At 44.4% G+C, this 11660-nt stretch overlaps 1 protein-coding gene across 1 annotated transcript in view; it reads left to right on the top strand.

Moving 5' to 3' along the window:
- Window positions 1-11154, top strand: part of SIX4 (SIX homeobox 4) — a 31125-nt gene extending 19971 nt beyond the window's left edge. The window contains exon 3 of the mRNA XM_035104240.3: window positions 1403-11154. Coding sequence (XP_034960131.3) covers window positions 1403-2205 — 803 coding nt within the window. The 3' untranslated portion in view covers window positions 2206-11154. The remainder of the gene's footprint in view (window positions 1-1402) is intronic.
- The last annotated feature ends 506 nt before the right edge of the window (window positions 11155-11660 follow it).

Here is an 11660-nt window from a genome sequence, read left to right on the forward strand (position 1 = left end):
CAGTGCTCTCTCTTCCTCTTGTGTGGGTTAAGAGAAGGTGCACAGAAACTTCTGCTTTCACTTACAAGCTAACGCAGTTCCCTGTGACAGCTGAACTCAATAAACCATTGTTTACCACAATTACGGCGGTGGGAATGTGCTGGCATAAAAATGTACCTCCAGGCTCCTCCTGACTTGTTCTCAGGCTGGTCAGTGTGGCAAAATCTGTTAGATCTGTTAGTGCATCGTACAGTATAGGTATTTTGGAGGGGATATTTCCATACCCCACTTAGGATTTCATGGTGAAAAATCTTTCTGCTGCTGAAAAGCTAGACTGTTGTTAAAATGCATCATTTAGGAAAGCCCATGAGAGACAGAAACACATTATTATTACTATTATTATTAACATTATCATTAACATTATTAAAAATTTGTATAACGCCTTTCATCTGTAAATCTCAGGGCAGTTCACAACATAAACTCACAATATAAAAAACACAATAATAATAATAATAATAATAATAATAATAATAATAATAATAATAATAATATATTATTTATACCCCGCCCATCTGGCAGGGTCTCCCCAGCCACTCTGGGCGGCTTCCAACAGAAGAATAAAACACAATAATCTATTAAACATTAAAAGCCTCCCTGAACAGGGCTGCCTTCAGATGTCTTCTAAACATCTGGTAGTTGTTTTCCTTTTTGACATCTGTTGGGAGGGCATTCCACAGGGTAGGCGCCACCACCGAGAAGGCCCTCTGCCTAGTTCCCTGCAACTTGGCTTCTTGCAACGAGGGAACTGCTAGAAGGCCCTCGGTGCTGGACCTCAGTGTCCGGTCAGAATGATGGAGGTAGAGACGCTCCTTCAGGTATACTGGACCGAGGCCATTTAGGGCTTTCAAGGTCAGCACCAACACTTTGAATTGTGCTCGGAAACGTACTGGGAGCCAATATAGATCTTTCAAGACCGGTGTTATGTGGTCTCGGCAGCCGCTCCCAGTCACCAGTTTAGCTGCCGCATTCTGGATTAGTTGTAGTTTCCGAGTCACCTTCAAAGAAGAACTAAAACAAACCAATAATCCCCTCCCACAACACATTTAAAAGGGCATTGGCAGTCAATCAGCCAAAGGCCTGGGAGAAGAGGAACGTTTTCGCTTGGTGCCTAAAGATATGTAAAGAACCAGGGCCTCAAAAATGATCTCAAGGTCTAGGAAGATTCGTATGGAGGGAGGCAGTCCTGACACATTCTATGATTATGATTATTACTATTTAATTAATGCATCTTTTAGGAAAGCCACAGGGGCCACAGAAGCACATGGGCTGTGGGACCTTGACTTTGCAATCTTTATTTTGCACTGATGCACAACTTTAAGACTATTCCTTGTTTGTTTGTTTTTTCCTTCCCCTCTCACCACAGGCAACTTGCCGCTAAATCAAAGCACACCGAGCAGCGGCACGTTTACAAGCGACTCCGCTGGGACGCAGCAAGGGAAAGTGTTTTTCAGCAACCTTCCTCCCAGCGCGGTGGTGTACACGCTCCCCAACTCGAGCCAGGCCATCGGGCCAGTCAAGCAGGAAGGGCTGGAGGCCAGCCTGGTGTTTTCTCAAGTAATGTCCCTCGGCCAGAACCCGCAACTCCACGCAACCCTGCCTTCGGACAGCCTCTCCGGCGGGGGCCTGCAGGCAGGGCCTTCCTCGCTCGTCAACGTCACCCTGTCACATAACTTTTCCCTGGGACCGCCCACTCTGATAAACTCCGAAGAACTTGGCTCGCCCGTGTCCGAGAGCCCACCCCTGTCGGCCCCCGCCACAAGCGGGGCTACCGTGGTTTCCATCACCAACTCAAACTATGCAACACTCCAGAACTGCTCCCTCCTCGCTGGCCACGACCTGATGTCCATTTCGGCGACGCAGACGGCACTCGGGGGGATCGGCCCGGCCATTGGCAGCCACGTTGGACCCCACCCGTCGCTGCAAGTTCACCCCCATTTCGCCCCCCGGGAGCAGCGGTTGGTGCTACAGCCGGTCACCAGCCTAAAGGAAAACTTCATGTCCGAGGCCGAGAGCAAATCCGCTAGCGGCTTGATGATGCTGGATTCGAAAACCAAATACGTAATGAGCAATATGGTCGACGCAATCTGCGAGGAGCTGGAGACAGACAAGAAGCAGCTGGCCAAGCTCCAGACTGTGCAAATGGACGAAGATATGCAAGACTTGTAAATTAATAATAATAATAATTAATTTTGTTGGTTCATATTTCCATAGAGAAGCCAGATCCTAGGACGCGCACAGAGTGTTGTTGTTGTTGTTGTTGTTTTTTCTCACCTAGTCAAGTTATGCATACAGATTAACCAAAAAAGAGAGCACATTTTGAAGGGTCTGCTACAACGAAGTGGAAATCTCCGTTAGGAATATGAGATTGCCATGCGTTTTTTGCATGAACTCTGACCTTTGTTAAACTTGGAAATTGGGGGGGGGGGAGGTACAGCATACCAGTCAGATACGGGATGGTTTGGCTTACTAATATAATCCAAATAGTTTTATTAGACATGCAACACTTCCATGTATTTTCAGAAAGTATATCCTCCAAATATTAGATAGGAACGAGAATTACCTTTTTGAAAAGTCTGGGTGTGGGGAGCCAGTCTCTCGCATTCTGTTCTGGATACTTCTGGGCATTGACGAAGGTGGCGTTTGTTTTTAAGGAATGTTCTAGATGATACCTCATGAGCTGCTGTTACCTCCTTGGCAGAGAAAGCGCAAGTTTGTTTTTGTTTGGCCGGTTTCTTTTCCTTTCCCTCTTTTGCTTTTTGCAGCAGAGTCCTTTTTGCAACCGAAAGTTCTGTGCACTCCACCTTTGTGGTTCCTGAAACGTTACATGACTTTTCCTTTTTCTTTCCTTCTCTGTAAGGCCGCCGTCTGCACTATATGTGTATTGAAAGCACTCTCACACCACTTTTAAACAGCCATCGCTTCCCCACAAGAATGCTGGATACTGTGGGGTTGTTTCGGTTTTTTTTAAGTTGCTGCATGAAGCTGTGATTCCCAGCATAATCAATCCCTCTCCCTAGGAACTCTGAGCAACTTCAACAAACCACAGTTCCCAGGTACGCTGCTGCTTTAAATGTATAGTGCAGATTGCGCCTTAGGTAGGATTAACCAACATGGTGCCTTCCAAATGTTGCTAAACTACAGCTCCCATCATCCCAGATCATTGGCCATGCTGGGTGGGACTGATGGGAGCTGGAGTCTTAACACCCACCCACACACCCTAGAGGGGTACCATATTGACAACTCCTGCTCTAAGAGTTTGGAATCAGTGCTGTGGAAGAAAAAGTCCGTTTTGCAACTTGGAATCATGCAGCGTAGAATCCTCTGCTCCACTATTTATGTAAATATTGTTTTGATTGCTCCCAAAAGGGACTCCTCTTTTTATTAGTATGTTGGGTTGTATTTATAGCTGTTGGTGTCCCATTTATCATTTTTAGACATGTCGCACAGTTTTTACAACTGCTTAATTTATTTTTGGTATTTTTGAACAGGAAGTCACTTCTGAACATTTTAAAACTTTCCCCCGCCCCCTCTTGCTAGGGCTTGCATCAATTGGTGTTGTTTTTGTTTTGTTTTGTTGTTTTTAAAAAATTTCAGACTGATTTAGACAAAAGGTTAAACTTTCTGATGTTGGAATATAAACGAATGCAATTCGGAGACTCTGGGACATTTCCCCCCTGGCACCGCTTCTGCCCTGTGAATTTGTGTTTTCTGTTTTAAAGTAATATTACAAGGTTCATGTATTTTTCTACAGAAGAACGATAATCCCGCGTGCCTTTTTGCCTAGTGGCCTTACATCTTTGTGACGACAAGCACAGCTAATGTACAAAATGTGAACTCTGTTGTGAAGCAATCTAACCTGATTTATCTTATTTATCTGCTCAGTCCCCTTGAAACTAATGCCGGTGCTCTGATAAATAAGGAAATTGTGATTGGTCACTTGGGGTGAAATTGCCCCCCTTGGCGCACAAAGACAACAGATTAAACCATTTGAAACTGGATAACTCTACCCCAACCCCCCCAGTACTGCCCGTTCTTCTCACTTTACTTTTTGGAGTTGCAGTGATTTTGGCAAAAGGGGATTTTTGAATATAAACCTTGATATCCCAGCTTCCCAGTTTTAATTCAGAAAAATAAATAAATCCCAAGGCCTGTGAAAGGATTCCACTTGATTGAACTCAGCTGGTAATCTCCTCTTTGGCCCACATTATCCTGGATCTATCTTTGATCTAGAATAAGCAGCCCCTTAACGTTACTCAGAAATAGAATTGTTCTAGCGCCATTTGCAACATATACAGAAGGCTTGGGATGTCAGCCTGGTCAAATATGTGATCCCTTTTGTCAATGGGTTGTATTTCGCCCCTTTTTTGTCTGCGTGCAATAAAGTCAACAACAAGCACGTCTTTAATAACTCTGAAGATGATGGCAATTTGCACATTTTACTTTTTTGAAACAATAAACTCGAAGGGCATTTCCGTATGCGATGTTTAAACCTTGCTTTAAATTGCTCTCAGCTTCCTCTTACGCCGTTGTCCCAACCTGCATTAACTGCATCCATCGCTTGTGACATGGCAAGGGAGATGCTCAGAAGTCCCTTGTAGAGCGAGTCTGTGAGAGTGATAAGGGGAGAAATCTGTAGTCCTGTGGTTCTTGTCCCTCCCCTTACGTTGCAGAGCTAGGGAGTGCTAGCAGAGGGGCTCTCCTTTGTTTTTATCTCACGAGCAGGTCTCCAGAAAACCATTATATGGCCTTTATTTGCAGTGGACAAACAACTTGGCCTGATCTGTAATTGGCAGCAGAAAGGATTCCTAGGGTCGGCTTGTTTACTGGGCAAATGGTAGTATGAGCAAACAGAACCTGGTTAGAAGAGCTTTTGTGAAACCATAATTACTATCGGGCATTGGAGAAAGTGTTCATGGTCCCCACCATTCTTAGGGCAGCTGGAGCTGGTGCAAATTCCCCCCCTCCTTTACCTGTAGGCTTCCTGGTGGGATTCCTGGACTTGGTGAATGTGGCCAGTGGAAGGCAAGCAGCGCACTAGCCCAGTAAGCTCAGCCTGCCTAATTGGTCCCACTTACAACCCATTAGTGTCTAATACAGGGCTTCCCAAACTTGGGTCTCCAGCTGTTATTGGACTACAACTCCCATCATCCCTTGCTAGCAGACCAGTGGTCAGGGATGATGGGAACTGTAGTCCAAAAACAGCTACTGCATGTGCAGAGGAGGGCAACCAAGGTGATCAAGGGTCTTATGAGGAACGGCCGAAGGAGCTGGGAAAAGAGGAGACAGGATAGCCATCTTCAGATATCTTGAGGGCTGCCACAGGAAGGGTGGAGCAAGCTTCTTTTCTCCTGCTCCGAAGGGTAGGACTCGAACCCATGGCTTCAATTTACAAGAAAGGAGATCCCGACTAAGCATCAGGAAGAACTTTCTGACAGTAAGAGCTGTTTGGCAGTGGAACAGACTCCCATGGAAGGTTGTGGCCTCTCCTTTCTTAGAGGTTTTTTAAGCAGTGGATGGATGGCCATCTGTCATGGATGCTTTAGCTGAAATTCATGCCTCGCAGGAAGTAAGACTGGATAACCCTCGGGGTCCCTTCCAATTCTATGATTCTATGGAATTTGTGCTTTACCAGAATGCTTTTTAACTTATTTATTTCTGACAGACAGGAGCTTTGCCATGTACTTAAGAGAAAATGAATACTTTTCAAACATACCGTATGGCAAGAATCTTGGCGATAACCTTTTCAGCGGTCTATCTAGCCGTTAATTAATGGTGTTGAGTGTGATCTTGTTGATTGGTTGCCGCCACCGCCTTTAGTTTTAAAGAATCCAAAGTTCGTCTTACAGGTTTTAGTGTGTCTGTCTCTGCGGCCGCCTTGGACCCAGTCTGAGCGCAATGCTCCAGAGGTTTAAGAATGCCAGAATTCGTGTGCTGCTTCTCACTGTGGCTAAACAGAACCTCCTTGACATCGTTTTGATAATTATCTCGTTCAGGTTGATTTTTTTAAAAGGGAAATTAAGCATCCTAGGCTACAAAAAGGCGATTTCTGGCTCAGTTCGACACCCTGGAGTGGCCTGTTATAGGATTTCATAGAATTGTAGAGTTGGAAGTGTGGCTACGATTCCAAGATGCAGCTGGTGGGCTGGATCTGAAGCCATACAAAATGTAATAAATTGAGCCAGTGAAAGATCTTGCACCATAATGAATTGCAGGGGGTTGGACTAGATGACCCCCAGGGGTTCCTTCCAACTTTTGCTATGATATGATATGAAACTCTAGATCTTGTGCAAGGTCTCGTGCTAACCGTTGGATTTCGGCTCTCTTTTTCGCACACAAGGATATTGCACTAAGCCAAAAACAAAAAAGCCCTTCTCCTCCAGGAAGAGGCCTTCTGTTTGCCAAAGAGCTCCTCTGAATCCAGTCTGCCGGGTTATAGAGCAGTGCCCCCCTTTTGAAAGGTCCTCCTCAGTTCACTGAGAAGACTCCTTCACGCATGTTTATGTCCTCTGCACTTGATTATTTAAAATGTCAAGCCCTGCTTGAAAAGCACTGGGTTCTGGATTTTGAAGAAAGTTCTGTTGGTGGTATTGTATCACAGGCCCATTCACAAATGCAACCAAACACTTGATGTTACTGTTTTCAAGTGTGAACCGGGTCACAATCCTGCACATTGTGGTCTGCTGGTGAATGTCTGCCCCGTCCCCAAATGTTGCATTCCAAGGCACAATCCTTCCATGTCAAACATCCCTTATTTTTGTGTCTCCTCTCTTGGGCAACTCTTGGTTTTTGAGTGCATGTCAGTCATCCTTAGGCCACCCTCACCCGGGTCTCTTACCTTGCCTCCGTTTTCTTTCACTTTCCTTTTGTTGCTGTCGAACCCTTCTGGGGAATTGTGCAGATCCTTCTCTTAAATCAGACAGGATCGTGGTTCTATTCCGAGGCCAGTATTTTGTTAGGCAAAGGCTTTCTTTGGGGGTGGGGGGAGGCATTGTCCTGAGCAAATATTCGTTGATGGCGTGCTAAAGGAAATGGTTCTTTTCATGGAAAGGCTTTGTGGTTCTGCCCGCACCTGTTGCCACTAACTCTTGATCTGACTGTTATTTTGAAGTGTTTTACCAAGACTCCTAATTGCAGCTGTGTGCATGCAGTCCCATTGTCGCAGAAAGCAATGCAGAAAGAACATAAAATATGGGGGGGGGGAGATACATGCTTGTACATACAGTACATCCTAAAAACACCTGTGCATGCAACAGCTACTGTAGTTATATTTCCCTGGCACTGCTTTCCACATCAGCTGTAAAGTGTGGACCTGCCCTGCAAATGCGGTGCTGAGTATCACTGCAACATCTCTTCCTATCGCAGAGGCTTTTTACTTTGCAGTGCTCGCTACTGACAATAGCTCTGAAGTCTTCCAGGAAGCAAATAAGTGTGTGTTGCGCACTGGTGCTTTAAGCCTGTGTCCACTTAAGACAGAATAAATATCTCAGGCTGCCTCCACTCTGCAGAACTACCATTTGGTGGTGTTTGCATCGGTTTGGAGACCTCCCGACAAAGGCTTCTGGGGTGCAAATTCGGTGCACCTAGAGCACATGAAGAGCTATGTTGTGATTTTTTTTTTCCATATGGGCTGTAACACTTGGTGATATTGTTTTGGAGAAATCTTGTGCTTACTACCCCGTGTGTGTGTGTGTGTGAACCTAGTTTTCCTGCACTTAGGAAACCTTAGGGAGAAAAGCTATACAGTGTTACCTCGGTTTATGAACACAATTGGTTCCGGGACTCTGTTCATAAACTGAAGCGTTCATAAACTGAAGCGAACTTGCCCATTGAAAGTAATGGAAAGTGGATTAATCTGTTCCAGACGGTCCACAGAGTACTTAAACTGAAGCGTTCATAAACTGAAGCGAACTTTCCCATTGAAAGTAATGGAAAGTGGATTAATCCGTTCCAGACGGTTCCGCAGAGTACTCAACCTGAAGCGTACTTAACCCGAAGCATGGATGTAATTGGTTCCAGAAGTTCGTTCATAAACTGAAGCGGACTTTCCCATTGAAAGTAATGGAAAGTGAATTAATCCGTTCCAGATGGGTCCGCGGCGTTCGTAAACCGAAAATTCATAAACCGAAGGGTTCATAACCCGAGGTTCCACTGTATTGCTAGTTTTGGCGACAGAGAGATTCCACCTATCACTGGGAGTTTTCAAAACAAAATACACAGTCGTCATCATCATATGCTATGCATGCCGAATCACATTCTCCAGGTACAGTAGTTTTAAATACGCCCAGACCCTCAAACACCCAGAGATGGTCTGAAAATGGTTCTACTGGTAACCTGTTGTAACGATAACTCCACTGCTAAAAGTCTGTTAGAAAAATTCGCGATGCTACGTGCTTGTTTTTTCCAAAGATCTCCTGTAAAACTAAGCAGTTCACAAAACATGTGGCCTAAATAATTGTAATCTTGTGGTTTCTGCAAGCAGATAGGAACAAGGCCAACTCACTGCACCCTTTTGGGGTGGTTTGTTTGGTTTTTAAACTAGTGTATTTCAACTCGGTTTTTCATTGATGTCTCTCTCCAGTAACACAGGCAACTGCTTTTCAATTAGGAAATGTGTACACATGTAATTCAGAAAGGGTGTCATTTCTGTTTCAATGCCCCCAGTACAATGATTTGTTCACAGGCTGCCTTTGCCTCTCAGAAATAAATAAATCGTAGCCCAGCCTACCAAGGTCTAATACCCCCCATTTCTGAGGTGGGGGGAATCACAGAATAGAGGGCGTGTGATTATTTGTTTTGTGAGCTTTTCATGTGGTGGTTCTCACCAGAGCAACTTCACCGTACAAAATGTGAGGTGGAGAGTTGCCTTGTGGTGGCATCTCAAAAAATAACCACACGAAACCCAAATAGGAACGACAAGGCCAGCAGAAAAATGGGTTTTGATTACTCATTTGGAACTGCCTATTTTCTTCTGGCGATATTTAGAAACATGGGATAAGTCTCAAACAGAACGGAGGTGTGTGGCACATCGGGGTTCCATAGAGCAGCCATTGACACTCTGCTGCCCTCCAGATATTTTGAACTGCAGCTTCCATCAGGCCAAACAAAACATCTGGAGGGTATCAGTTTGGTGAAGGCTATTATAGAGTTTGGTTCCAAGCTAAATAACTTCTCACAGGTGTTTTTTTTAAAACAAACAAACAAACAAACACATATTTCTATTTGGGTTTGTTCTGCAAATTGGCTTGGAACAAACAACATGTTCCCATGGAGTGTGGGAAGTCTATAATTATTAAATAACTTGCTGAGTCAAGTGGTAGGTTATGAGAAATTGGGAGGCGGTGGGGAGAATGACAGGGGGGTGTTGTCAAAATCACAACAGCATTTGTCCAGAAGTGTTGCCTAACATTTGGAATCACTTTGATGCAATTCAATTTGAAATGGAAGTCTGGTTCCTCTTGCAGACAAATAAAATTCTGGCTTTGATCATTAAAAGCTCGATTTCCAAATTTGCAAAATGTATTCGAGGAAATTCCAGTGTTTTTCATTTGCAAAGTGGGTTTGGGTGTGCTGCCCTAATTCACACTCAAGCTATGTCCCAATATGTGGGAATTGTCTGCGTAGCACATTCGCCAGCAATTCAACTGGGTGCGACAGTCCCTGCTCACAACTCCCCACACGAGAGAGGCGATCCAATGAAGCTTTGCTTCAGGACCACAAAAACAACAGTCCTCGCACGCCGAGGCGAGTGAGAAATTGCTTTACCCAGACAACACAAAACCAGAAATTCAGAATCTCTTGGAAACGTGAGCAATACTACAAAATCCACGTATGTTGGAATATTTTGACCATACAGCCCCGTTCGTTTTAAGTTGGAAATCTGTGAAACCAAATTCTCCGTTTGCTTAGTTAGATTTTTGGGTGAAGGGTCGTATCTCGATGAACTCCACACAAATGTTGTTCTTCGCTGTCTTCACAGTCCCTGAATAGGTTGCGGCTGTCGGAAAGTATTACTAGTTTTTTTATATATATAAAAAATGCTATACGTCTATATAATATTTATTTTCTGTATACTTTTTGCTTAAATTAAAAAAGGAATCCAGAAATAATCTTGGAAATCTGGCAGCGAGGGCTATTTAAAATGATGTCTGTATGTTATCCTTTGGTCATTATGTGTTTTGGGTACGTCCTTGATAGCTTGTCACAAAATCATGGCTGTTGGTGAACTTAACTGGAACCAGGCAAGCGTCTATACAGGGGAATCTTCCTTGGCTGTTGACATGGGGATGCTCGCGTAGACTGGTCCATTAGGGTGGGCTACTGTCCCACCAACCTCAGTTCTTGCCTGCCCCCTTCCCTCCTTAAAACCAGTCATTGGGGGTGGGGGTGGCTCTGCCTGTCCTTGGCTCTAGTGCCACCTACTGATGGCCTCCCTGCTTTCTGCCCTACCGATTCAGCGGGCACCAGCCACCACCAAAGGCAACTGCTACCAGGAGCAAATGCAGCAAAGGTTTTAATATATGCATAAGATCTTTTGCCGAAACTTTCCTGTATCTCTCCAAGCCGCCATATCTCGAAGGATGGTTTTGACATAATGCATTTTGTAAGTTTCTTTTTTAAAATAATAATAATAATAACACTGTAGGGAAGCTAATAATACAGGGAACTTTTACATTTCTCAGCTGTAAAAGAAAAGAAAAAGCATGTGGATTTCTTAGTCTTTGGAATTTACGCTTAGGAAGTCTCTTTTCTTTCGTTGTGCACAAACTGTATGCCCAGAACTGTAAATCGATATGGTTTTGATTGTGCCTTATGACAAAGGATGGAATCTTAACACGAAAGGTGGATGTTTAAAGAGGCAGAAGTGTTGTTTGCTGCACTATCCGGGATGATGCGTTGCATGTCACAAGAGAGATTGCCATGCTTTTAACCCCCCGCCCCCAACCAAAGAGATCGAGAGAGAAAAATATGTGTGTATGTATGTTGTACTGTAATAGAAGCTTGTGCCTGGAAAAATGTGTTTTTGTGTGTGTGTGTGTTTCGTTTTGTTTGTATTCTGAAATGTGAGCTTATTTTTCTAAACACTATATACTGAATAAACTTTATATTTATACATAACTTTTGTAACGTTTGGTTAATTGGCTCTTATACCTGTAAACTCTTACGAAGCCGCTTTCGGCTTTAAGTGGTATGTGCAGAAATGAACATATAGCCCCTATCCTTCTGTTCAAGTCAAACATTCTAGCCCAGGCATGCCAATAGCCAGTCACCTGATCACCTAGGGCGAGTAAAATTCACCTATAGGCTGGTTCTCACACTAGACCCCCCCCCCCAACTATTGACGTACCACAGATGTCTCATATAGGTATTTGATGGCAGATGGAAGAGTTTGGGTTTGGATTTGATATCCCGCTTTATCACTACCCTAAGGAGTCTCAAAGCGGCTAACATTCTCCTTTCCCTTCCTCCCCCACAACAAACACTCTGTGAGGTGAGTGGGGCTGAGAGACTTCAGAGAAGTGTGACTGGCCCAAGGTCACCCAGCAGCTGCATGTGGAGGAGCGGAGACGCGAACCCGGTTCATCAGATTACGAGTCCACCGCTCTTACCCACTACACCACACT

Source organism: Zootoca vivipara, chromosome 1, assembly GCF_965207765.1.
Source record: "Zootoca vivipara chromosome 1, rZooViv2.hap1.1, whole genome shotgun sequence".
Lineage (NCBI taxonomy): Eukaryota > Metazoa > Chordata > Lepidosauria > Squamata > Lacertidae > Zootoca > Zootoca vivipara.